General features: G+C 37.9%; 5 protein-coding genes across 6 annotated transcripts in view; 1 reads left to right on the top strand and 4 right to left on the bottom strand.

The window, feature by feature from the left end:
* Positions 1-2253, bottom strand: part of abhd14a (abhydrolase domain containing 14A) — a 4670-nt gene extending 2417 nt beyond the window's left edge. The window contains exons 1-4 of the mRNA XM_087176002.1: positions 1875-2253; positions 763-1043; positions 322-531; positions 254-257 (exon numbers count right to left, since the gene is read on the bottom strand). Coding sequence (XP_087032128.1) covers positions 254-257; positions 322-531; positions 763-1025 — 477 coding nt within the window. The 5' untranslated portion in view covers positions 1026-1043; positions 1875-2253. The remainder of the gene's footprint in view (positions 1-253; positions 258-321; positions 532-762; positions 1044-1874) is intronic.
* A 710-nt stretch (positions 2254-2963) lies between these two features.
* hyal2b (hyaluronidase 2b) lies at positions 2964-8880 on the bottom strand. The gene is made up of 4 exons (XM_023414288.2): positions 8721-8880; positions 7114-8091; positions 6693-6782; positions 2964-6604 (listed from the first exon to the last, which is right to left on the bottom strand). Exons 2-4 carry the CDS (start codon positions 8062-8064, stop codon positions 6215-6217), a joined length of 1431 nt encoding a protein of 476 aa, XP_023270056.1. The 5' UTR covers positions 8065-8091; positions 8721-8880; the 3' UTR covers positions 2964-6214.
* Positions 8881-12398: 3518 nt separating this feature from the next.
* tusc2b (tumor suppressor 2, mitochondrial calcium regulator b) lies at positions 12399-15771 on the bottom strand. Of its 2 annotated transcripts, none has more exons than XM_023414234.2 (4): positions 15626-15771; positions 14521-14766; positions 13297-13417; positions 12399-13196 (listed from the first exon to the last, which is right to left on the bottom strand). In XM_023414234.2, the coding sequence occupies exons 2-4, from the start codon at positions 14667-14669 to the stop codon at positions 13131-13133; spliced, it is 336 nt and encodes a 111-aa protein (XP_023270002.1). In that variant the 5' UTR covers positions 14670-14766; positions 15626-15771; the 3' UTR covers positions 12399-13130. The 2 variants fall into 2 exon arrangements, with proteins under 2 accessions (XP_023270002.1, XP_023270003.1); XM_023414235.2 differs by having other exon boundaries at positions 15630-15771.
* A 617-nt stretch (positions 15772-16388) lies between these two features.
* On the bottom strand, positions 16389-23078 carry rassf1 (Ras association domain family member 1). The gene is made up of 7 exons (XM_023414232.2): positions 22983-23078; positions 20767-21307; positions 19250-19374; positions 17834-17938; positions 17401-17689; positions 17197-17312; positions 16389-17079 (listed from the first exon to the last, which is right to left on the bottom strand). Exons 2-7 carry the CDS (start codon positions 21056-21058, stop codon positions 16930-16932), a joined length of 1077 nt encoding a protein of 358 aa, XP_023270000.1. The 5' UTR covers positions 21059-21307; positions 22983-23078; the 3' UTR covers positions 16389-16929.
* On the top strand, positions 23056-27579 carry cyb561d2 (cytochrome b561 family, member D2). The gene is made up of 3 exons (XM_023414079.2): positions 23056-25480; positions 25561-25598; positions 26166-27579. Exons 1-3 carry the CDS (start codon positions 25345-25347, stop codon positions 26667-26669), a joined length of 678 nt encoding a protein of 225 aa, XP_023269847.1. The 5' UTR covers positions 23056-25344; the 3' UTR covers positions 26670-27579.
* Position 27580: the final 1 nt, after the last annotated feature.

Genomic DNA, 27580 nt, shown 5'->3' with positions numbered 1-27580 from the left:
AATGTGCATGTTCAGATTCTAAGACATCACGCACAGGAGCTATTCCCACCAGTGTGTGGATGCAGTGAGATTTTATTTCATTAACTGTGCTGATTAAGTCAAGTTAATTTCAAAGTTGTGCAACAAGTAAATAGAATGTGATGTGTACCGCTCCTCGTCTCTTAAAAAAACGCTGCATTTTGCAGGTTTAAACATGTTTTGTTTTCAATCACAAGAGTGCACAATCAGCTCATGAAACAGCCTGCCAACACACCTGTCTAAAAATTAAAACAAAAATATAATTCTCTGCAAAATACCTGCAAGCCAAGCTGAGTACACTACAAATTAATAAGAAATTGACAATCCAGTTTTATAGTAATATGACTGCAGTCACCAAGATTAGTGTTGATAATGTGGAGCAAGACTTCAGTTCTACCTGGCAGGTCCATCGCTAAGGCCTGATATCCATTAGTTGCCAGCAGGGCCATTGTGCCGAGTTCTTCCCAGGTTTTGGATGTGAAGGCCTGGCCGTGGAGAAGGACCACTTGCAGCCTGCACGAAGAAATGATTTTGTTTTCCCATGACTCAATATTTTATAACAAGCACAGATCAGGTAAATAAAGCTATCGGCTAGCAGCACTGCCTGCGTTTACATGCATTAAGTGATCGTCCTGTTTGTTGTGTTCACTTTCTTAGATAATTGGTTTGGATTTAATAGCTGAAAGGACAAAGAACATTATCACCCAAAATGTTCTAAGCAGGTCTCCGCTTTCGTCAGCTCACCTCGGCAGTATCTGTCGTCCAGCCCCATCAATGGGTAAAGCCTCTCGGAAGAACAGTGGCGGGTCCCCGGGCAGCTGTCCGGTGCGTACAGACACGTTGATGGTTGGAAGTGGAGGAGGAGGAGTGGCCATCAGCCCCAGTCTTTGAGCTTCAAGAGATGGTTCCATGCTGCCCTGGCGTATGGATGGCAGCAGCAGGTACAGCAGTAACGTGGCCAGCAACACCAGGCCCAAAACAACAAGACGATTGCGCAAGAAATTCATTTCGTCAAGACGAACGACCTAGGCAAAAATGGTAAATAGTGCATTTGGTGAGATCCAATCATTTAGATTCTATTCATACAGTATGTCTATTTGTTTGACAGTGAGTCAAGACCACTGTGGTTCAGCTTGTGTAACTTTCTTTACAATATTTTGATTCAAGTTTTTAAATCCTTTCTTATTTTCATAGTGTTAGCCATCATTCATATTGAAAACACTGTTGAGATACAAAGAAAGGGAACACAAGCTTTGTGTAAACAAATGTTGCCAAATCTTCATTGACGTCAGCAATGAACTTGATGGATAAACTTGTATCGTAACACATAAGAATGATGGCCAAAAAACCAAAAAGAAGACCTGGCTTGTACTGCTGGGCAGTTAGGCAGTTAGTTAGGTGGACAGCATATTTCTGTGTGTGCAGCTTAGAAAGACATAGTTGTGGGTGAAGGCTTCACTAGACAATTTAGCCCTTGCTAAAATTGCCACGAATTGCCCATCTAAATCCCAGCAGCTGCAATGAACAACAGTGCACTATAACGCTAGATGGTTGATAATGATACCAATGTTTTAACAGTTAAGAACTTGAGGTGGCTGTGTACGGAAACAGAATCAATCCAAAAAACAAAAGAAAACACAAGAAATGTTACGAGTTAATGGAAAGTTAACCCTGCAGGATATAGGCTCAAAGATCTGTAGCATAGCAGTGCAGAAAAAAAGTAAGTCGGTGAATGTAATTTAGTCAAAACATGCAAGAAAGCTAACATTAGCTCGATGTGTCGCTCTGGCTACATCTCTGTACAATGGGATGCAGACAAGATGCATGAAGCTATACAGCACCACGGGGAAACATACCGACACACAGGAGATAACTAAACACGATCACTGACAGAAGGACGAGGCTGTTTGCTTTGTCGTCATGTCTTCTGCATTGCTGGTTTCCAGTGATGGGAAATGTTGCTGAAAGGGTCGATGCTGGTTGTAGCTAGCTTTCCAAACTGAGAGAGACAAATTGGTGCCTAACGCTAACTATACATTTTTTTCTGATAAAAAAAAAAACTACCTGTTCATTCCGTGTTCCTTGAATGGAAGAACCCCCGATAAACCGACGGTAAAGACTAGATATAAACTGTCACACGAGAAAGTCGAAAAATTCAGAGAAAATCTGTTGAATATGTGTGTGCTCTATATTAAATCTACCACGGACCAAACCACCGACTGTATATAGGTCTAATCCGTCTGTTCCCCGTCGGACCACATTACATGCTGCACATAATCACTACTATTTCCTTCTGAAGCTGTTAGAAAATAAATACACACATCTGTCAACAAATAAGATAAAACTTTAAGTTATCCAGTGAAAATGCTTGTTTTTCTTTGTCTCAGAATGAACTAGACTTGTTTACTAAAAAAACGTGATGAAACTTGCAGCTTGATTAGTTTTCCCTCAAAAAATAGATTTATAACTTGATTTAAGATACTTTTGCGCTGGAAAGGATGTGCAATTTTATAAGCTGTATATTTGAAAAAAATCTTAAACCAATTTTCCATTTTTACCAAATTTCAGTGAACTTAATTTAACTTTTAGTATCTATCTGAATAACCTGAAACTTCAGACTTCACAATTGCAATGCCATAAAAACAGACACACTGTAGCATATAAATTCAACCCTCAAGCATTGTGACATTATTGTTTTTACTTTCATCTTTTTTCTTGTATTTTTTGTAAACTATTGTGTACATTAGTCCCTGACTATTTTTGATACATATTCAGCACATTTTTTCCCCCAATTCTAAAATATTTTTGTAAACCTTTGCAATCAAATGGATGGAACACCAAAATTCTAAACTCAAGAATATATTTTCTGCTTACAGTGATAAAAAAAAAAACAAAAGCTCCCAGTAGACTACAGTATGCAGGAAAAAAGAAAAACAGGACAAAAAAAATTGCAAAATTCTTTTTTAATATTGAAATTCTTGGATGTAAAAGGTGAATATGAAATATTTTTAAATACAAAACCCATTGATTTTTCTCCAGTTTGGTTTAAAACAATAACATCAATACACTTTGGCAAAATAAGGCTTTTAAATTAAGGTATTTTTCTTATTAAAACTAAAACAGGCTACTTCTACAATGGAGAGGTGGAATGGTACAACAGTTCAATCTGAGGTTGTGGAATGAACAAGACGACATCATGTTAAACATAAACATATGCACAATGAAACTGGTGCTTTAACATAGTATTATCCATCAACCTTTTTAGACAATTTTGTACTGATACTTAGGCTGAATATTTCAGAATGAATGTTATTCTGTAAGGCTCCATCCTTTCAAAAATAATATTCAGAAGAATTCCTAATATATTAAACAAGCCTTAAAAGAACCAGACTGGTTTTTGCATGTTTTACTTCAGTTACAGATGTTATATTATTTCTGACTGGTGTGTATTTAAGTTTATTTTAAGGTTATCTATGCATTATTATGTAGTACATATATAAGAGAAGATGGTTAGTGCAAATTCAAAGTTGAAAACACTATCCCAGTAAAAATAGTTGGCAATATGTGCCTAACATACTTGTAGTAAAAAGACTAAAACATGCAAAAAAACCATCAGTATGGCCCCTTAAAGCACTTCTCCCTTTACCTTTATGTATAAATTTTTAGCCTCCTATTAAAATGTAAAGAGAAATCCTTGGTATTAACTTGTCACCTAAGTACTGTGGGGAAAAATCATCAGCATTATACAAGGGTAATATCATTCTTCTGTCTTGATACCACAGAAACTAGTGTTACTGTGTTTAATCTGATTAATCAGTTAAGCACTCTTTGCTCTAACAAATCGTGTTTACAGATAATGTCAAATAAACCATTAGATAATTTTAGCCAAGGAAGATTAACAATCATAGAAGCACACATTTCTGTTCAGATAAGATTCACAGTAAACGCATCTCTAACATGACACATTAAATGGAAGAACATCATAATACACAGTAATGTACTGACTGTATGATTAGAGGTGTCTGAATCAAGCAAAATAACAATTTCATCTCATATACATGAGAACATGAAAACCAGAGCCATCTGAACAGAAAATTGGTTAAAGTGCAGAATTTCATAAGTTCAGCTACATAAAATGTTCTATTGCAATACTGGTTCTGTGACTCTTCATTTTCCAGTTAGTGAAAAATAACAAAACCTACTCCTGCTCACTCCTCAATAATTTTAGGTACCTAAACACCTTTTTGAGCACTTCCATACAGAATAAATTCAGAGACTACTTTATAAATATGAAACGACTCAGCTACCTTTGGTCTAGCAAATATATTTACTCTACTAGTCTGAAGATGTACCTACAGTAGTTGCTATGAACAGTGTCATTGGCAGGAGTCCAACACAAGCTGCAATGCAAGCAAGTCAAACTACACGCTAAAAAAATTAAAACTGGTTATAATGTATAGAACTCAGCCAATACTGGATAACTGAGGTTGATATAGATATCTTAGTGTTTAAAAAACATAAATACAAACATTTTCAAAAGAATTCTTTACTTTGGTTACTTAAGAATTTGCAGCCAAGACATTTGTTAATGTAAAAATAAACATATTTTTAACATTTCTTGTTTCTTATCAGCCAAAATAACCATCAATACCAGTATATTTGGAACAAGCCAGTCTGTCTTCTAGAGCATTAACAAAAATTTGGCAAAAGTTACATTACCTGGATTCTCAAAACTTTAACTTTTTTTAACATGACATATTTTCATCGTGAAATCCACATAAATTAGAGAATACCATTTGTATCAAACAAATAGTAATATTTGTCTTCTCTGCTTGTCTTTACCGATCTCTTCAAGCCTGGTAGACATTGTGGAGTTAATAGCATCATAAAGCACTGTGCCCAGAAGAGGGCTGAGATGAGCACTACTGAAAAATCCACAATAATCACAACCTGTACACAAAACCAACTGTAGAAGAACAAAAGAGCACTTTGTAGCCCAGTTAAGGCACATTTCTGAACTGAAACAGAAGGATCAGCCATGTAGTGTCTATAAGCCAAAGATAACCAAAGAGATTTAAGACTGTATTTACCATAATTGATCACTTCTGGCATATAGCTCTATTTATATGTTAGTTATAAGGTTATAGATCATAACACTTAAGAGCTTGATTCATCAAGAGATACAAACTATTAGGCAGCAATATGGCAATGCACAATACCTAAAAGTACCATTTTGTTGTAACGCACCAACAACTTAATACTGTTGATCGATCGGCATCAATGTACCTTACTCCCAAACCTTTGCTTAAATGTCATATTGTTCTATTGTTGTGTCCATCATAAAACAAAACATAGACTAGAGACCATCTTACAATGAGATCACTCCAGCCACAATACCCATCACCATGTTGATGTTCCCACCCATCAGTAGTCGTTACTCCACTATTAAATGACTAGTCAGTAATTATTACTACATTACATGACTACTCACCACTCAAGGGTCAGACCACACCCGTGTTTGAACTCGGCCTTCATTTAGATCACTACTACACATCCGTAAAGTTTCTTGACTGTATTGTGCATGTTTAGTTTCTATCTCTGACAAAATCTGTCCACAGACATATTAAGACCAGCCAAAGTACTCAGAAATGTGTCTATGGTAGTTCCTGCTACAGCAGGTGTCTCCGGGACCATATTTTGCCATTATGACGCACACACACACACAGATTCACAAGGTGCTGTCGCGGCTGGCAATAATAATAAAAAAAATTAAAAAAAACTTTCTAAATTTCATAAGGCATTTCTCTGTGTGGACAATCCAACCTGGAGGTCAGGGCCAGCATGGAGCATGGCAAAGGCCTTTAAAAGACAGTTCTGATTTTTGACATCATTTGATGTAAGTTAACAATCAGTTGCAATATTAATGGATGGATATTAGTTCCAGGAGGCAGTCCTGAGGTTGGAGATCTCCCAGTGCAGCTTTTCAGACAAAAATATTCCTTTTAGATGGGCTTGTGTGCTGGGATAAAAATGTCCTGTCATACTAGGGGATGTCTGATGACAGGACTGAGGACTTTTGCTGTCAGTGCATCACTATTACTAGTGCACGGTAACCTACTACCTTTACGTCAAAAAGTTTGAACTGTCCTTTTCAGGGCTGGCAGAAGCAGTGAATAGTTTGGGCTTCTCTGTTTCCTCAGTGTAGCAGAGTGAGGAGTACTAGTGGGAGTAAAAGGCAAAGAGGCCAGGTCCCTAAGACAGAGGAGGCTCTATTCTGCCCTTTTTCTTTCTGAGCACAAGCCTCACCCCTGTACCCTTGGTAGCACTGGCATTGGAAATGTGTGCGGAAAAGAGCCAGCTCAGCTTGGCCAGGCACTCCTGTAACCTTCAGCTGGCCACCCTGACTGGTGATGCTGTGTGTTAAGGGGCTGAGATGCAGGTACATATCGCTGTCTGGTACTCTGCGAAGACAGCGGCCGTGGGATTTACACACCACCTGACTGCACTGCTCTGCTGCCGTGGACACATTGAGCAGGTACCTGCCCAGCGGTCCCCGAAGATACTCATTTAGGATGGAGCAGCTGGTCTGGAGGATTAAAAAAAAGATGTTAACCCCAAACTACTGAACATCAGGCTATTCAGCGTCATAAGAGCAGAGAAGGTATAGTACTTACATTGCTGCTTGCATAGGAGGTGTCCCCCCAGAAGATTACACCTGCAGCTCCAAGTGCAACACTCTCACCAATGGTGGAGACCAGATCTGTCTACAAAACATTTGCACACACACAGTTCATTGGTGTACCATACAATGAGCACAAAAGAATGAAAACTAAATAAGTTATATAATTAAATAACTGAATTAATAAACTTGATTCAATTTCAAATCACTGTGAATTGATTGCTATTTGAGCTTCTTGGCTATAATCATTGGGGTGCTATTTTTTGACATTTTAAAATATGAAATGATTCACAGATCAAGCAAAAATGTATTGATTTATTAATCAATGGTTAAAGCTAGTATCTAAACTTCTACATAGCAGATAATGAATGTATAATCATCCTGTGCTTAATGGATTGTTGCTTTAGCCAACTAACCTCAGTTAGGAGGGTCATCTTATTAATGTAAGTAGGTCTGGTATAAACAAAAACAGGACGTGCTAATCCGTCCCCAACAGATGCCAGACGCATCGCTTCCTTCACCCTGTTTCGGACAAAGAGATGCCCATAATTTGTAGACTCCAGTACAATATCCATGTATATAGACGGGAAGAATGCTGTACATTCCATCCACAACCAATTTAGTTGATCGTTGCGGGCCATCTCCACAACAGGGCAGCGGCCTGTGTAGTTCTTCAGGCTATTCCTGTAGTCATGGTTGTAACAATCTGGAAACAGGTAGAAGCCCCACAGTTGATTGGGCCTCAGATTCTTGGCAAGTTTTAGAGTCTCCAGCATAAATTTGCGAGCTGATAGCTCAAATTCCTGCTGTGCAACTATTCCCACTTGTTCTGGGGTCCACTTAGGATTCTTTTTGGCCACCATTTCACGGGATTTACTTCGATAGATATCTTTAATATTCCAATTTCGGATCCACAGTGGGCGCCACTCCTCCCAGTCAATCACAGCCAAACCTTTTGCCTCTGACTCACGTATGTATTTCTGCACACCTTCAGGCATTTTTTCATAGTGCTGAGTAAGGCTGGCAACCTGTGGAAGACCTCCATTCACTGCGATGCCACCACGCTCATAATAGGGATACAACCCGAGACGCTCCTTATAGAAAATAGTGAGATTCTGCCGGACAAAGCCCTCATTGGGCGATGCCACAATGTCAAACTGGTCCAGAGATAAAGTTACACGATGTCGCGGGGCACATTCCTGTGTTGGGGCATTCCATGTAAGAAGAACTGGCTTCTGGGAATATAATGGCCGTCTTGTCTGCTTTACATCTGCTGAACACAAGACTGTCCACAATGTAAACAGAGTCAGAATCAACCAAGGCAGCTGGCCAGCTGTGGTGAAGAGAGAGTGAAATATAGTCTCCATGGTCACTGCTCACCTTCTCTCTTCTTTCTCTAGAAAAGAAAAACAAAGGTATTTCTTAAATTCAGCAAAAAAAGAAAACTGTTGTTCCACAAATTGTTCCACATATCCCCACAGATAATCCAAGGAATTCAGTACTTTTCTAATAATGTCACAAATATTAAATCTGTGAAATAAAGAAAACCTTTACGTCGAATTTAAAATACCAAATCTTACTGACTTTCAGATGTAGTACATGCAACATGAACTCGTGGGTAGTGTTTTAGTGGCGAAAATAGGGGAATAAATAAAAAAAATAGGCAGAAAGTAAACACTGTTAGGATAACCTACCCAGATTAACTAAACGATAAGAACTGCTAATTTATTACCAGTATTACTACATATAGTTTAGGAGTCAGCTTCCTTGACTCCTTCTTTGACTGATGTTACATGTGTCATTTTTCTATTTAACTCCGTTCTAGGAAGTCAATGTTGGTTAGAGTGAAAAGGCAAAGAAAAAACTTTTGACAGTTAATTGCTTTTCTCGTAGACTACTTTAAACTTCTTCAGTCCACGGACTAAATCAACGTAACTTTGCCAAATTAGCTTAAAGTTTCAATGAAACTGGTAAACGTGCTAAGTTAGCTAACGGATTGTTTCTACTTCCTGTCCAGTCTGACCTGTTCCGATGAAGCCGACAACAAGGGTTTATTCCATTCATGTAACCGACGGATAAATTACTTTTCCACAGCACTGCCATGTGAAAAATAACACTCATAGTCCCTTTAATCCATGTCAATAACTGACAACTCCACCAACCATGGGCTAGCAGAGATGCTATGGCTGCAGCCTGATGACGGCAACGTTCAGCAACAACAGCTCAATCCATTGAGTTACTGACATGGGGGTAAGTTATGAAGTTATGAAAGACATAATTTGTCTGTTTTGTTTGTTTATTTAATGAATATAACTTGGGTTTGTTCTATACGATGAAAATTGATTAACAAATTATCAAGGTCATAACCCCATCTGTCAGAAATTTGATATTAAATTACATTCCGGTGCCCCCATCCCCCTAAATAAAGATCAAAGTAGACTGTTCTCCAGACTCTGCAGAATAAATTTGATAAGACAAAATACAATAACACTCCTAGTACGTCACTTATTTAAGCAAAGTTTAAATTGCTGCAGTGTTTAAAGTTACACACTAAATAATGACAGTGTCAAAGTTTCATCTAACCTGAATGTATGAATGGAGCACTAGACACCCAGAGGAGGAGGGTGCACTCAGGTCCATTAAGTAAAAGTAAAAATATTAAAATATTCCAATATAAGTAAAAGTCCTGTATTCAAAAGCTTATGGTAAAATTACTAAAATATTGTTTGCAAAATGCACCTTAAGCACCAAAGTAAAAGTTCTCATTATGCAGAGGAAAGATGTTTTAAGAGTGTTGTATAATACTTACACGTATTTTATAGTATAGGATTAGTATTACTGATTCATTAATGTGTAAGTAGTAGTTTACTGGTCAAGGCAGTGTAAATTTGAAGTATTCAGTACACTGAAGTGGGCAGTTAAATCTGCACAATCTCCTATATAAAGAAGACATTTCTTACAGAAATACAAACTCTCCAGGCCACTTGCATCTTTCTCAAGATAAGCATGATTTTCGTATTTACAGAAACATATTAGGAGAGGCCGGCTATTCTTCCATACAGTTGAGCTTGAATATAAGCTATTACTTTGTATGTTGGCAAATGTTTGGCGGTGGTGATAGTTTTTATGTTAACAAAGCAAACGGCATCATTTTTGATAACATGATCATTAGTTTTTAAATTTACCTTTTCAAGATGTGTCCAAACAGTGTCTCTTACCAGCAACCTCTTCCTCACTACTCTCCAGATGAAAGTAGATAAATCAAGCTGTTCCAGTTGTTCAAGATCAGGATGCATACAGGTCAAGTTTGTTACTCTAGTCTGAGTTACCTTTCACAAAGGAAACAAAAGCAGTTGCTCATTCCCTGTTGAAATCCACCACTGACTTGTATTTAAATAGTCGGCAGACTCCACCTCTGTTTGACTTCTATTTTACCAACATGTATGTAAAACACCTCACCATGCTGCCTTTTGAATAGAGGGAGTTTCAAAGAGTAGCTCTTTTTCCTGCTTGTCTGACACAGTCAGAGATATTTAAAACATATATGTTTTATAGTACATTGCTCTAACGTCATTGAAAGGGCACACAGAACAAAATTTTACAATTATTATTATTTTACAAGTAGTCTATGTGAATATAAAGTGACTCAAGCATTTGAAACAAATTCATAAAAGATGCAGGCTTTCTGCCTGATGCCTTAACTCATGATCTTCAGGTGCTGGCAGGTGTAAAGTTTGCTATTGTAAACAACGCACACTTTGGATACACTATAAAATCTTTTGAATCCATTATGAAGATTTTATCAGTAGTAGTATCAACTAATTGATGTTTTCTTAAAAAGTGAAATTATGTTAGGTGTTTTTGTTACAAGCTTGTTGTGAACATCATGGTGAGTAATGTCACAACAGTTTTACTGTAACGGCAATAGACACATACACATCAACTATACACTGGTTCTAAACACAGCTATAGCAGCTGAACGTTGCTAAAAAGTCACGACCAATTAACAGTGTGTTTTTTGTTTTGAAACACTACGTTCCTTGTCTGTTATATGATGTATGTAAAGGCAGATTGTATTTAAGTGCCATTAAATTGTCTGTAGAAATTATTACCCCAGGGATATACAGTAAGACGTGCAGGTCAACAACTAAAAACATCCTGAGCCTTTTGGTGACTTAAGTATAAAGGGCTTTACTATAGATGATACAACTTGCGCTGTTTGTGAGTAAAGAACGTATAAAAGCTTCCTGCAGTGTTGGGGTGGGCATTGTTAAGTTGATTCGTTCATGCTATCTAGATGGTAAGGACTCATACAATTGCAAAAATACAAATTTTCGAGTGCTGAGAAGGTAAACATAGCTTATTGATAACCTTTTGCTGACCCACATGGGGTTATCAATCCTCTGAGAGTTAATGAAGGACTTCAAAAAGATTTTTTTTAAGATCTCTGTTTGAACTAATGACAAAGAAACACATCAAGTTGCTTACATTGACAAAGTATATATTTTCACACCTTTTAACTTCACACACACTCACACCCCGTGACCCATGCATTTCTCTTCTGAGGAGTTACTCCAGAGACTGTTGGTAAACCAGCTAAGTCATTTATGATTTTTCAGTTTTGACACGGCAGGTTTGTAAAAAAAAAATAAAAATAAAAATAATTCACACATCCTTGTTAATAAGGTAAAAGATTGTGATGGTCCTTGTGAATAATTACCTTACTACTTAAATGTCATGTTTTAAAATGTGCTCAGAGTTTTGTCAGCAAAGCCGGAGCATGGGTGGTTTGCTGAGTCAAGTCTTTTCTTGTAACCCAAATACTGCAATTCACCTCATGGCCTTGCATATTATTACAGCTTTGTGAAAGTAAACAAAAGGTACAGCAATGCCTCCCCCCAGACTCAGCTGAAAAGAGGTACTTGCCCAGAGGACTTATGTAGAGTAAAATCATTTCATGGAAGCAATAAAGTGGAGTGGATTTTGGCATAGCCCTCTTTATCCTCGAAAGAGAACAATATCACAGACAGCTTTATAGAAACCCTTTTCCCATGGAGACGGCATGGATTGAGACCTTCACTTCTCTCTTAACTTCATCCATACCTCATTAGCAGACACACACACATACACACACTTCATCTCCAAACAATGGTTTGCCTTCACAATTTCCTCTGCAGGTGGCTAATATCATCACAGCTGGAGGTCAGGGGCATTATTTCCACTACATGGGTGAACAGGTCCTGTCGGTTCATTTTAGTGTTCACAACCTTTGATGAAAAGTTGAATTATCTTTTGTTAGAAAAGACTATTTGACAAACAGCTCATATAAGCTTGCCAAATAATTCTTATACAAAGGCTCAGCCTGGAAAACCACATTTGACCTGATGAAAAGAGATTTCCTCCAGAAACTTCCTTCATTCTCCCTGCATTTTAGTTAGGATTAAAAATTACATTAGTCACAATGATAAAAGTCCAGGTGGAGGTGCATTAATATAGGAATACAGGATTTTTTTTTTCAGGTTTAGTTCATACCCTTAAAACTTTGGACATATTCATCTTCAGAAACGTTTAAGTCCTTTAAAAGAATCCAGATATTTTCACTGGAATTATTATAGGAAATTCTAAAGTATATCCATAGTAAATGCACTTTAATATGCTGTGCAAGGATAATGTATGAATATAAAAAAGGACCATGACACAGTTCAGCATTTCAAATTGTAATTAAAAAACAGTTATAATAAATTAAAAGTGAAACATAGTATGCCAAAGCAGCAAAGAAAACAACAGGATCTCTTATTAGACTCACTGCTGCTGTGTACATGTGTGGCTCTGAGGTCACTGAAGCAAGTCCATCCAAAGTTATAATATGACATTAATCCACTTTAGATTTTGTGGGCCACTGATTGTCAACTCCCTCGGCTGTTACCAATAAGCAGATCCTGTTCCATGCATAATAAAGCAAGTCATGGTGGTGTCAAAAAACTAAAGTGTGCACTTAAACTTTGCTGCTCTACATAGTATATGACTGTGACAGGAGAGAAAACTGGTTACACCCCCCCTGAACTCCTAGAGTTCAGTGGATTATACCAGAAAACAATCTGCAGCAACAAATTCAGGACTGTCACACATCAATCTGTGTCTGCACACACATTCACACATACATGCACACAAACCATGATCTGTAAACGGATTACTTTTGCCAACTTGGCACCCTTCTAGATCCCCACTGGTGACCTATTCTGTGTCTGCACACAAGCCAAAAACAGATCACATGCAGAGGCTCAGCACACATTGCATTGGGCTGTCCACATAAGGGCATCAAATATGTCTAGAGATCATGTTATTTTAAAACGTGGTTCAGGCTTCCAGCTGTAGAGGAAACCACAGGACGGAGTTGACACAGTGGCTAATCTGAGAGGCTCCTCAGACATCGTCAGGCTTCGCAGAGGACAACTGGGAAATCTACATGGATGCACGGGTGGTCGAGCTTTATAATTCCCTGGAAGGACACAAAAGACAGATTAAAATTGTCTGAAATAATAATACAGAGAAATGGTGATGGTGAGTAAAGTCCTAGTTTAGATTTATGATTTCCTCACCTGAGGTGTTAGGTTTTTGTGAATCCTCTTCAGTTTGGCCTTTTTACGTCCATTTTTTGTCACAATGGTTTCTTCATAGAACTCGTGGGCCAAGTCACCATCTTCATCAAAGAACTTAGAGCTGCAGCACAGGGAAAAACTTAATTGTCCATGCATACATAATATGCTAGAGTGTATCCAAACCTTCAGTAAATGCATAAATTACAGGTTATTAAATAAAACTTGAGTTGTGGCAAAATTACAAGACTGAGCCATTTCATATAATACAAATTACTTTTTGTTGCACATAATGTATTTGCAGTAAACAGAAGTGGTCAATGTGAGAGCCACTGAATATACACAACCATAACAAAAACAAAATGTGGTTTCAGGGTGTCAAGCCCACAAGCCTGTGAGAATTAAAAAAAAACACAACCAGCTGCTTAGTTTTCTTATGCCTTGGCCCTTTCAGTCAGTCAGCTGTGGTCCTGTGGTTAAAATGCCTTGTTTTTGAAAGCTTAGGGTGTACAGTAAGCTAACAGGTCAGCCATGAGTATCGATATTACAACTCAGTACAACAGAGCTATGTTAGAGGACAACTAAATCAGCTAAAGCAGTAGAAGACCACAGTATGCTTCTGTGCACTCAAATATAAATGAGGAGAATGGAGATAGTGTGTGGACACATTATCATGGAAATCTAATGAATGACCAGATATCACTAGATGTGAAAACATTTTGGTTTCTGCTATAATGTGCCAATGGATGGGTCAGAACTGTTGTGCCAACAGTAAAAATATGTGGTTCCATGTTGCCCAGTGTCAACAACACATCTCTTGCCTTCTTAATACCCATATTTCAGCCCTATTGTGCACCTTTTTAGATAATGTTGTTTTAAACGTGCACTGTATGTAAGTATGCAATGTCACATTCACAGGAACTGAGCAATGCTATCATATCAAAATGGAGCTATTCTGAGGAACATTTTAGACACAATGGGGACAGGGAGCTTAAACAAATCTCAAAACCCCAAACTAGTAACAGAATAAATTAAATAAAAAATGTTTGCTTTCAGTTACATGAGAGGAATATCAATATTATTATTCATGTAATATTGACAATATATTCAAGTTCAAGACAAAATTATTAAAAGAATGTCATTTTATATCTATATCTATAACATGGCTGCTATAACACTTAAAAAAAATGTATGATGCAGGTTACATGATGCTGAGGCTTTATTTACCTTCGTCTAGTAAACACAAAAGGTGTTGCACCTGGGAAACTTCGAACTCTTGCCAGTGACTGCTCATTTCCATCTTTGGTTGGATCATCCACACTACCTGAGCCAGAAAAAGGCCAAAATCCTTTGGATTTGGAGCCGCTACCACCCATCTTCAGCTGCAGCACATTATTTTCTTAGGTCACAGGACTGCCAGTGATGCTACAGTGTTACTGTACCAGATGAAATGTGACCTTCAGAATTTTAAACCTATAAAAAAAATGACAAATAGGAAGTAGGATCAGTTTTTTGCAATACACATTATAGCAAAGGCAAAATTATTTTCTACAAGTAGTTTCCTATTTTGGATTAAGAAAAAGTGTGAGTTGGGAACATATTTATTTGTGAATCTGAAATCCTAGTTGTTGTTTTTTTGTTGACATCAAAGGTGGTACCACAAGAAAACAAATGGGCTTTACTATAGCACCTATAGTCAATGCAAAAAGTTACTGTGTACGTAGTGCTTCTATAGCCATTTTTTTCTAATTATACCTTTCTTATGGCTAATATAGTAGAAGACAAATAGAGGTCAAATCCCAGACTCATACATTGTGATATACATAACATAATATATATATTTATTATGCCCTATATCCATGTCAGTGTGTAGCAGGCCAGTGACAAATCAGTACAACCATACAATACAACTTTATTTGAACACAGCCGTGCCAATGTCGCATACTTGACCATCCTCTTGTGTCATGCTGTTTAATCAAGATTAATTGATATCCGAGAAAATTATAAAACCCTGAAAAACATCAGTGAGCTCTTTGTAGTGTCTAGAGGGCTAGGTACATTAGGTTATCTGGAGAGGGACAGCTAATTTGGCTAGCTAACCTTGAACGACAAGACATGTCCCTACATGTGTGTTAGTCGTTGTTATGTCACTTTATGTCCGGGCTGCTAACATTACCATTAGATAAAGACAATTAGCACTCTGTTACTAGCATTAGCCAGGTCAACATGCCTCTATCTGGTTTACAAAATAACGTATACTGACGTTGTCAACGGCTAACGGTAGCTGGTTTAATAACCAGTGTTTGTCGTTTCAGCTTGATTAAAAACATACCTACAGTGATCTGTTCGCAGGTGAGAATTTTTCCTTGATGAATTTGTCTTGGTGGTTTGCTAAATCTGCACAAGCTCAGACCTCATAACACACTCGCGGCTACGCTAGCTGTTTATGCTAAGTAACGCTGCACGTTATCTCTGTTTGACTCTGTGGGTTGGTAAAGACACATTGTGGTGAGCTGTCGCCACCACACGGACAGGAGTGTGAAACAAGAAAGCTGTACAAGAAAAGGTAGCAGCTGGAACTAGCAAAAACGTTGTGTAAGCTTACCCCATTAACTAGATATATACAGTACAGTATATCAGTATGCTGTGCTCTATAGCCAAAAGTAAGTGGACACCAAATGCTTTTAGGTTGTTTTTCATGGTTTAGGTTAGACGCCACAGTGTCAAATAAAGGAAAGCTTAATGCTGCAACATACAATGGTATACTAGACAATAATATGGTTCCAACTGCATAGCAACAGCTTGCACAAAGCAAGGTCCATAAAGTCCAAATTTTCTGAGTTTGATGTGGCCTGCACAGAGCCCTGCTTTTGTACCAACACCTTTAGGATGAATTTGAACACAGACTGCCAGTCAGGCCTTCACATCCAATACCAGAGCCTGATCTTGTGGCCGACTGAAAGTAGCATATATATATATATATAAACATGTATGTGCGTGTAAGGTTACTAAGTCCATATACTTTTGGCCATTAAAAACTACCACACAAAAGTTGATCAAACCTTGAACTGAAACTTAAAATTATCACAACAACAAAAGAACCATGATTTATTATCAACAGTTCATTACATAATTAGAATATAAACACAGTTTCACAGTTTAACTTATCCAAACCATTTCACAGATTCATTAAAGTGCCGAAATTTAAAAACAGTCTCAAAAAATATAAACAAAACTAAATGTCACATAAAATGACCTGAACATACACCAGATATATTACTAGAAACACACAAATGTGTCTCTTTTTATAAATTTATAGATAATCTAAGCAAGCAGCATAATCTTTCAAAAAACAACTGCAATGAATTAAATTCATAGTAATCTTTAATGTTTCTTTTTTGTTTTTGTTTTTTTGCCAATTCAGTTCATAACTGGCTAAACTAACACAAAAAGTGGCAACACTTTTAAGTGGCTACATTAAATATAACAGCAGTTTTCCTGCTTCTTAAACAATCTTTATTAAAAACACTGTCATTGTCTGAGCCTTTTCCTTCCCTTTCACACTGCTGGAAATTGTCTTATTGATCGTTGATTCTTCATCGTGTTTAATCACAAAATCAGTTGCATCACTCAGGGTCAACCAGGTGTAGTAATCCTTGCCATAGCATGCTTCATCTTTTCCTTAGCAAGAGCGTAGCGCTTCACAATCTGCCGGACATGCTCTTCCTCCTCACGCTGCAGGATTCGCAGAAAGTTGCACAACTCAGGAAAGCTAAATGCATCCCACTGTGGAGGAGGGTAATTTCACATTTAAAGCAGTTGTGTATATATAGCACATGTCAATGTAATATAATGGCAATTTAAGGCTTATCATATGATCATTCTCAGAGCCAGGAAACTTACATTGACATCCCCTGTTTCATTTTCTTTCAAAACCAGACTCAGGACTTTTTCACTGGGGCCAGCACACAAGCGTAAGTAGAGTGGACATTGATCATCAGAAAGTTTACGCATGTACACTAAGTAAAAGGGAAAGAAAATCAGAATTTAATATTTGATGACACTGTTTTGTTTTACTGTACACACACACAATATTAGGAATGCTACCTTGACTTTGTCTCTCAGTGCGTTCGAACAGGGCAAACTTGGCTGGGTTGTCCACCACAGTGAACTTGTTGAGCAACGCCTCGATGACTTCCCGTACCCGTGTTTGGGAGCTTATATGCAGGTGTTTTGCGGTATCTTTAGGGAGGTAGAAAGAAGTCCGCCGTTTCATCCGTCTGCCCTGCTGATCTTCCTCTTGTGTCGAGCACAAGCTCTGAGGAGGAGGGAGGGAAATCGGCCGAACTAACCGAAAGTGGACCTTGATAAAACCAGTGTAGAACCCGTCTTTATTCTGCAATGTAAATAGATGTACAGCATTAGACGGGGAGTGAAATGGTTTCATGCAATATCAACATAGTTTGTAAACTATTACAATTTTAATTACAAAGTACATGCCTAAATGCTCATACAAAAAAATTATTGATTAGTCACTCACAACCATCATGTAGAGATTGCTGTTGATCTGAGCATTATACTCCTTAACCTTCTGTTGAATCTCAGCGACACTTAACTGCTGTTTACCCAAATCGATCTGTTCATCCTGAAAAATAAAGAACAGGTACAGTCCAGCAGAAGGCTTGTCTTCACTAATGAGCTTTAAGGACAAAGAGAAAGTGACAGAGCAGAAATAAAAGTGAAATAAAATCAAGATCTTAATCTATGAATTTAAAATGAAGCTATGCAGGATTCAATGTCACCAAACAGAGAGTGAAAACTGCTTTGTGCCTACAGGACGGATGAATTATTATTAAGCAAGTATTTGAACGTTTAAGGATTTCTCTAACCCCCACTATCATAGAATGATCTCCAGATTTAGATTTGAATGTCCAAAATGTCTCAGCTTGTCTGTCTGTCTGGAGAAGACTGATCCTACTAACAGCTCTTTGACCTCAGCATTCCCGTTTGCTCCTCCCTGTCAATAAAACTTCACAAAAACATCAAAAGGGCCGGCCCACTCCCAGTGACATCTGCTCAAATTATCTTGGGAGAAAAATGTTTGATGTTATTGCTGATGTGTGTAAGTGTAAAAATGTTCCTCACTGATAATGTACATATACTGTATTTTATATTGGACAGGACAGGTTCGCTCTCGTCCTATCATTTATTATTGTCCACATCATGACTACACCACAACCAGTCTGCTGCAGCTTTCACTGAGCGCTCAAACACATCCAGAAATGCAAGAATTCAGACCATTCTTTCTCTCTGATTTTAGTGTTTTTTGTAGGTAAAGATGTGATGGAAACTTTTTTTTTTTATTGAAAATAAAATCTGCAAAAAACTGACGAAAAGCATGACTTGTAACCTGGATTTTTGATATACATATCTTACAATCTAACTGACTTTCCACTCTTCAAACTCAAATTTATTCCAATTTTGCAGGCCTATAAAAAAGGCATTTACAATCAGTGAGAGGCTACAGAAGAGAAGTTATTTTATCAAAATGATATAACAACACACACAGTAAAGCAGACTTTTAATTATTTGATAAGTTGACCATGGGCAGTCCTTTTTTAGTTGTTCTGTAATAAGGACATCTGTTTTATTGTGAAGTTGTTAAGTTGTCCCCTCCCCTCAGCTCTCTCCTAAATGACTTTCTGTATAGATGCCTTGACAATGAAGAGGTAATGAAACCAGCAACTTTGAGGACATATGGTACACTGAAACACAGTGGACAGCAGTGGACAATCTGTTTGTCTCCATCTGCTTGGACCTGCCCAGCTGCACAATATGAACAGAGACAGTTAAAATATGAATTTTTTTCAACACAAAAAAATCCCAGGAAGACAGCACTGCTTTCTGTACAAAAGTACCATTGATAAAAATCTGTGATTGTAGCTTTGTTCCTCACCACATTTGTGTCTGTCTCGATGGAGTCGTCAGAGAAATCTGCCTGGTCTGTTAACAAACTTCCATCTGTGCTGCAGTCCAGCTGGATGAATGGTCGGCAGCGGTAGTGACAAGTGTAACTGCAGTCTGGGAGAGAGAGAGAGGGACCATTAGAGGGTGCAGATTTTGCATTCTCAGTTATGCTTTGGCTAGTGGTCAACTCTTGTGGTGTAGAGCCCTCTGCTCTGGATTTTGTTCAGTAATCTCTGTGCTGAAAGTATCACCCAAATCACACTAACCTACATACAGGCAACATAGCAATATTCTTTACAAAGTAAAAATTGGTCATGATGGATATTAATACATTTGATCAAAATACAGGTCACTATCACTCTGTCATCTGTTTTTTTGTGATTGCTACAACAGCTAATTCTTTTGTTGAACTGGCCCCTAAATATGCCACAGAAATGCCTGAAGTCAAATGATACAGAGAAACAAAGACATCCCCAGGTGCTATCTGTACCAGCATACAGTTAAAACATGGAGTCTGCCAGACCTTCCTTTTGTTAGATAAAGCTTCTCATGACTGGAAAACATAACATAAGCATCCTGCATTCTGGTGATACTGGAAATTGGAAAGTGAAGACTAGAGCTTTAGAAGGACATGGGGTTACAAAGCTGATTTAGATTTTTTTTGTAAGGAATGGCTAAATATTTCTTATTATTAAGCCATTGTCTTGTCTCAATATCAGCCATTTCTTTAAAGGTTCATAAATTTATCATTATTCCCTTTTCTTTTCTTTTTTTTTTTTTTTTTTTTACAAAATAAGCAATGATTCACAATGTCTATTATTAGTCCCATTGGAATGGGATTAATAATAGCAGGAATGGCCTGACACTCTGTATGTCATCCTGCCTCATGCAATGCAGATTTAGTGGCTGGTTGCCTGCTTTTGCTTTTTAGGTCAATGCCTGCGGTCAAAAACATGTTTAGCATGTACACACCGAACATAATAAGGCTGGTGGTATTCTACATTTTTTTAATGAAATAAAAAAAATCACTATACGAAAAGGCCAAAACCAATAATGTGTTAGTCCATCTATTGGTATTTTCCAGCTTCCCCACCCTGTCTGTGGCTCGCAACACTAAACCCATTCATTCTTTCTAAAGATGTAAATCTGTAGAAATGAGTATCTAATATACACTTTCATTTTTAAAAAACAAATGGTGTACATGTGGGGACTATGTGAGTAATTAAAGCCAGACAGTGTGTGTGATTGATTCCAAATAAACTATAGTGTGTGGTCATGTTAATGAAGGAATATGTCTCAGTGCAGGCCACAGTGTTGCCCACTGATGTGTTTTCATTAGTTTTTGGAAGACAATGTGGCTGTATGGCACAGAGTAATGAGCTATATCAAGCTTTGGTTACACAGACAATACTTTTTGGAATTTATTGTTGGTAGGAAAATATAGACTATCACCAGACTTATCCTTTAGATAAATTAAAAATAGATTCATATTCAGAAGGTACTCACTGGTGCAGCGTAAACTCTGCTTATAAAGACCCCAGATGAATTCTCCACACAGGTCACACCAGGTAAGATGAGTGTAACCATAGGGCTGGAAGTCATGACCCCCTGCAGCCTCTCCTGTCTGACACCCAGGGGCCTCGATGCTGACACTGTCTCCAACCAGACGAACGACATGGAAGGTGCAGGGCAGACCTGGGTTCACAGGTGGATGGACAGTGCGGGCTGCAGGAGCAGCCAGCTCAATGGGATCATTTACGCTGAGGTCCTGCAGCTCGATCAGCTCACATTTAGACATCCTGTCCTTGATACAGACACTGACATTTCAGGTCAGAACTTGCTGTCCATGGGCTAGTATGGGTGTACATCCAGCTCTGAGAGGAGACAGCATTAATATTCACACCTTTGTATCCTTATTGAGGATGTTGTGAATGTCAGGCTCTGATGAGATGTATTTGGACAAAAAAGCACCAGGTCAGTTTAATTCGAGCCACTTCCAGCTTTGTGCGCTGTGCAGAGGAACAAGCGGCCACCAAATCCTTAGGAGCTGCAAGACAGTGAAATCATACACATTTGTGTACATTACAGTCTTAGTACATGCATGGTCAGTTTAACATAGAAGAATCTGAACTATTTCAGTATTATTTCATGCACTACAAATTCATTTAAAATCAACGTCTGTGCTGTATTATGCTACGGGCTTTACAAAATGGAAAAACAAAAGATTAACCTTTGTTATCTGATGCCAGGATTCATATTATTATGTTAAAATATGGAACAAGATGACAAATATAATCCTGTGCAATCCTCGGACAACTCATAGCCTACTGTTTTTCTGAGCCTGACAGAGAAACAAAACTGCCTATTTTAGATAAAACTCTATCACCAAAACATGGGTCACTATCATTTCATTCATTAAATTCAGAAAGCATTGAACCAACTTCAATCAGTCATTTCAGAAATAAGTGGCAATACAATAAAAGAAAAAAGCCTGCATTCTACAGGTGGTGAGTGTGACAGGCCGTGGTGGACTCTCATAAAATATGAAGAATTGTTGTTCAAAATAAGAAACCCATAACCTGCAATGCTGCTCACATGTTGACTTAACAACTAATAAGACATCCATAAAATATTTAATAGAAGCAATGACAATGGCTGTCATTTGTTCTAATACATGATGAGTGGGCTACTTTTACTTCTGATACTTTACATTTGGCTGATATTTCCACTTAAAAAAGTAACCCTAACCCTGACCTCATCGTGGTTAAGGGTGTTACAAAAAACCAGTATTGACAATAACTGTGATATTTAAAAATGAAACACTGATATCGTGTTACTAATACACATATGATATGTGATATGAAGGGATGGCAGATGTTAGGACATGTGGATCTTCTGTTTATCAGCTCATGGTTGCCCATTCTCTAACTATTAAGTGTAATTCTTGTTTTTGTACAGGTATGGTCACAGACACTCTCTCTCCGCCTCCCTACACTTGTATTTGAGTCTAATTCAAAAAAAAAGAGAAAAAACACACAATAAACAAAAGATTATATGACTGATACCAATATAAGTAGGCTATTATTACTATTATTTTTCACATTTTCTATAGATATTACAATAATATCATTATCCTGAATTCTTTTGGCCACGAAAATCATGTAATGAAAATCTGATATGTGACATCCCAAACTGATGTTTTCTACTTTGTAAATAACCTAAATCCTTAGTGACAGAGAGCACAGGCAGGGATTGATACACTTTGACTGTCTCTGCTAAGAAAAAGTTCACTGAATCTGTTTGTCTGGAGCTTCAAGATACGAGTAAAATATCCACAGGTGCATCTGAAACTTAGTTGCGTTAGTTTTCTATAGAGCTGCATTGTGACTTGAATATGAACAACCCGGGGCTCTTTCTGCCAAGTGGGTCACCGCACGGCGCAGTTATTCCCACAGGGCAACAAGAGCACATTGTAACAGGGATCATCCATGCATATTCTGCTGGTTTTGTCATTTTCATGCTAAACTAGGCATGTATGCTTGAGGCTGTACGACAAAAGTTGAAATTATTCTTTATTTGTTGCAAGAAGCAGCTCCCTTCTGTAACGGGACAGCCTGGTTTAATCCTGCAGTCTGAAACGGGGCGACAAACTCATTTGACAGTGACAATCGAACAAATCTAGTGATTTGCTAACGGACAAGCCGTTAAAGAAATGACCTTACCTCGTGCAGTTCATCAAAGTCACTTATAGAAGAGGATATTTGGAGAGTGGTCGCAGTTTGACGTTGAATTAACATCGAACCGTCCCTCGCCAGACGCACGCACTTCTGTTTGCGCATGCACATTGGGAGTGCGGGATTACCGTCTAATCCCGTATGGGTATTAAACCATCCTGAGAGAGGCACCATGACAGGAATCACTACTCTCACACATTACAGATATACTGCATGTGTACTGTCATGGAAGATACACTATATTAAACATTTGAGTAGGGGCCCACCTCTTTCTAATAAGACACCCTTTATTGTAAGCCTGTTAGCTTTGTTAGTGGCTAATAAATCATAATTTGTAGAGCATTAAAAAGACATTAACAAAAACAACAAAAAGAATTTCTTGCCAGGTTATGACACATCCCTTTTCTTTGATTATTGAAAAAAATTTAATGACCTATTATGTTATGTTCGAGTCTGAGTTTTTATTACTGTATGTATGTATAGATAGATAGATAGATAGATAGATAGATAGATAGATAGATAGATAGATAGATAGATAGATAGATAGATAGATAGATAGATAGATAGATAGATAGATAGATAGATAGATAAAGCTGCAAGTAAAATGAGAGAGGTCATGGGAAACTTTTTCCACATTTATTGCAGGTAACAATAGCTGGTAGGCTACTAATTTTACTATTTTGGGTTTTGGCTCCAAAACAGCCAAAGCTTCATTGAAAACAAATATGTTTAAATGTATAATTTCATATAGAGTAAAACTTCAGTTGGACTCCAGTAATGGACGAAAAGTGTAATATACAGTGTAAAAAATAAATTATCCATACAGAAAATTTAAATACTCCAGAACCTGATTATTATACAGCGCAGTACTTATACTTATTTACATTCCAACACTGGACTCTAATTACAGGTCACAATAAAATCCCATTTCCCCAAGTCTAAATCTCTGGTGAAAAATAAACAAAGAAACACACAATCTAAATAAACAGTGGCAGAGGATGTAAGAGAGGAGGGAGGGAAAGATAGAGAGAGGGATCTCCTGAATGAACATGTTGTGTTCTCGTGTGTCCAGTGTGTGGTGGCCTTGCAGAGTCACAAGCTTATTAGAGAGTAATTGGAGCACAATAGAAAATGAACAGCGGACAGTGAGTGTCCATTGAGTTGGTGGATGTGGAATGGGTGGTATTAGTCTGAGACATCACATTTATACATAACCCACAACAAGCACCCAGACTAGTTTGCCTGCATGGGCATGTGATTTCGAACTATGATTGCAGCTATTATTATTGTTATTATTATTATTATTATTATTATTATTATTATCAAAAACTACAACATTTGAAATAATTTGTACCTTAATTAGTTGTGCCTAGAGGTTCCGGTTATGACTGAACCATAAAAACTTTTTATTTAATTTTTTTTTTTTTTTTTACCCTAGATGTATTTGGGGAATCTTTCTAGGAACGCTCCACGTCAGCCTGAACTAGGGGTGTTAAGTTGGCCAGAAAATAAAACAGACAAGACTACCGGGTATTCAGAATAAAAGCGTAAAAAAGAAGTTGCAATAAGATTAATATTTTGGTTTACATTTAAATTTGGTTTGTGTTTACACAGAAATTGCACAGATTGTTACAGCCCCTCTCTATTTTACAAGACAATGCAGAAGAATTGGTTTGGCTGAGTAAGGGACGATTAGACAATGAGGATAATGAAGAAGTGTCCTCTCTGGTTCATTATCCAGAGAAGACAGAACACAGAAATGAGTTCCCAAGCTCCTGGTGATATGTCTACTGGAGGGTTTGGTTATTTCTTGTTAAGCTGCAATGAAAAGTCTGTGTGAGGAGCCTGAAATCCTACACTTAGAGTATTTTCACTAATTAGACTTCTGCACAAGTTTGGCAGGATCAACCTTCCATGAGGAGTCAAAAATGAGCGGAAAATTGGCTTTTCAGTACAATAAACTATTATTATTATGATCAGAGAAACACATTGAGTATATTCTGGATTTGTGGTGGATTGGTAAAACGACGCTTTATATTGAAAAATCTAACCGGAAGTATATTTTTTGACCCGGGGGCGCCACATAACAACGTAGAGCATGCCGGTCTGATAACTTGGGAACAGATTCATTCCTGATTCGTGAAGATACAGTTATGTGACAGCTCCTTGAACAGCTCAGTCTTCTGTCTTTAAATGAAGCAAGGCCCCGGCAGGAGAAGGTCAGACTTTTCATCCACCATCAGTTCAGCTTCGGTTCCGCTCAAACTGCGAGTTCGCTTCAGGAAACAGCCCGGGGCTTGTGTCAGCTGTTGGTGAGCTGCAAAGGTCCACGTAACAAGTTTACCTAAACATGGTTCATCTCAACAGAGATAATGAATTTGAGCCTCGGATCTACGGTTTTACCAGCACAGCTTCCGCAGTGCTGACCCACTTAATCTGCATTGTCTTCAGTGTATTCATTGCACTTCTGTCTCGGCCCGGTACAAGTGAGTGCTTCTACTGTTCACATATTTTCATGTCGCTGTCCCTCTGTGTTCATCATTTGTTCATGTTTGCTTTATTTCAGGTTTGTTTTCCTGGCATCCTTTCTTCATGACACTGGCTGTAAGTTGGAACTTTCAAAAGAAAAATATTTTCAGCTGTAAACACATTGCATTCACAATTTCTGAGAGCCCACCAAGGCAATGTCTCCATTATGGTTGTTTTGTCCAAAACCTTAGGATATGCAATTTACTGGCTTATATGACAAAGAAAAGCAGAAAATCTTCACATATTAGGAGCTGGAGTCAGATAATATTTGGCATCTTTGTTTGAAATGACTGAAACAATTAATTGATTATTAAAATAGTTGCTGAATAATTTTTTCTCGACCAATCGATTAATCAACTGACAGCTCTAGATTGGTTGATCAACAAAAATTATTGGCAGCTATTTCGATTATTGATCTCACAAGTCATTTTAGACAAAAAATGCCCAAAAAATTCACCAATTCCAGCTTCTCCAATATGCAATTTGAAAATCAGTTTAGGCTTTGGGCTTTTTTTGACAGTTTTTATACTATTTTCTGATATTTTATAGACGAAACAATTCATCAGATAATCAAGAAAATAATGGACAGATGAACAAATATAATTATTAGTTGACCAATTTCATTTTCTTCTTTTCCTTCAGTTTTCCTTTTTCATGACCGAGGCCATACTACTCTTCTCCCCCCATGGCTCCCCCATCAAAAGGTTTCCACACAAGACCAAAGGTCGTGTTCACTGGATTCTGCAGTGCCTCTGTCTTTCCTGTGCAGTCCTGGGTCTGGCAGCCATCGCTTACAACAAACACCTGAATGGTAAACCCCACTTCACCTCATGGCATGGTCTGCTTGGCCTGCTCACAGTGTGTGTGGTTGGGTTGCAGTCCTTGGCAGCCGTGCCTCTCATTTACCATTCTCTGGCCAAAGGCTGGTCGCTCGCCAAACTCAAACGCTACCACGCAGCGTCTGGACTCGTCACCTACCTGCTCGGCAGCATCAGCCTGCTGCTCGGCCTCTGCTCTGCCTGGTTCACCGCTTCTGTCAGAGAACACACCTGGTACCTGTCAGCACTATGCCCTGCTCTCAGTGCCCTCATCATCATGAACCAAGTCACCAGTGCTTACATGGCTAAGAAACGGTTGCAGTCTTGACAGAGGACACAGTATGGACACTTAAACTAAACTGTCACTGACTACTTGTGCAAGAGATTTCATTTTTTCATTCACGTGCAATCACTTTGATTTACATAAAAGTAAAAAAAAGGATGCCTCATGCCAACAGTTTGTCCAAGAGGCACCAGCACCAAATGTGGATAATGAAATCCTTTTCCTTGATTGCTGTTTTTTTACCTAATATACACAGGACTGTAGCTACAATTGAGGTCATGTGTATTTTTAATTTTTTTGGGGGGGGGGGTTTAATGACTTCAGGAGTTTTCCTTTGTCAGTTACACACACATTTCACATGTTGAACTTTTTGAGGTTTCCGATGTTTTTAGCCATGCTAACTTTAGTCTAAGACCAAATACCTGCAGAAGTATTGACCGTCACATCAGCCTCAGCTCCACTGCTAATTAGCAAATGTTACCATGCTAACAAGCTAAACTAAAATTTTGAACATGGAAAACATATTACCTACTAAAAATCAGCATGTTGGCATTTAGCAAAGCATCGCTGTGTGTGCAGCCTTGGAGAGCTGCCGGCATGGCTGTAGATTCTAAAATGTGACTGATTTTAGGCAAAAAAATTATTCAGTTAATTAAAAAATATATATGGATATATAGAAATTTACAGAAAATATTAACAAAAATAAATAATAAAAACTGACCTAGAGTTTTTCACGGGTAGTCACAAATCCACTATTGGATTTTCAAATTCATGACCTCTGTATCTCTAAAATCTTGCCTACAGCCCTGAATATACTGTTTGTTGAAGTTGTTGAATTTTTGTACCTCAGGTTGCTTATTATCCTGCCTATGATTACTGATTTAGCCACATGAATGAGATGATAATGTCATAATAAAGGTTATATCCTAAATTAAAAGCATTTGTAAATAATTCAC

Source organism: Seriola lalandi, unplaced genomic scaffold, assembly GCF_002814215.2.
Source record: "Seriola lalandi dorsalis isolate HSWRI2012SDOR001 ecotype SW California unplaced genomic scaffold, Sedor1 jcf7180002054522, whole genome shotgun sequence".
Lineage (NCBI taxonomy): Eukaryota > Metazoa > Chordata > Actinopteri > Carangiformes > Carangidae > Seriola > Seriola lalandi.
Note: the sequence above shows the minus strand (reverse complement) of the source record. Positions and strands in the feature narration are given on the sequence as shown.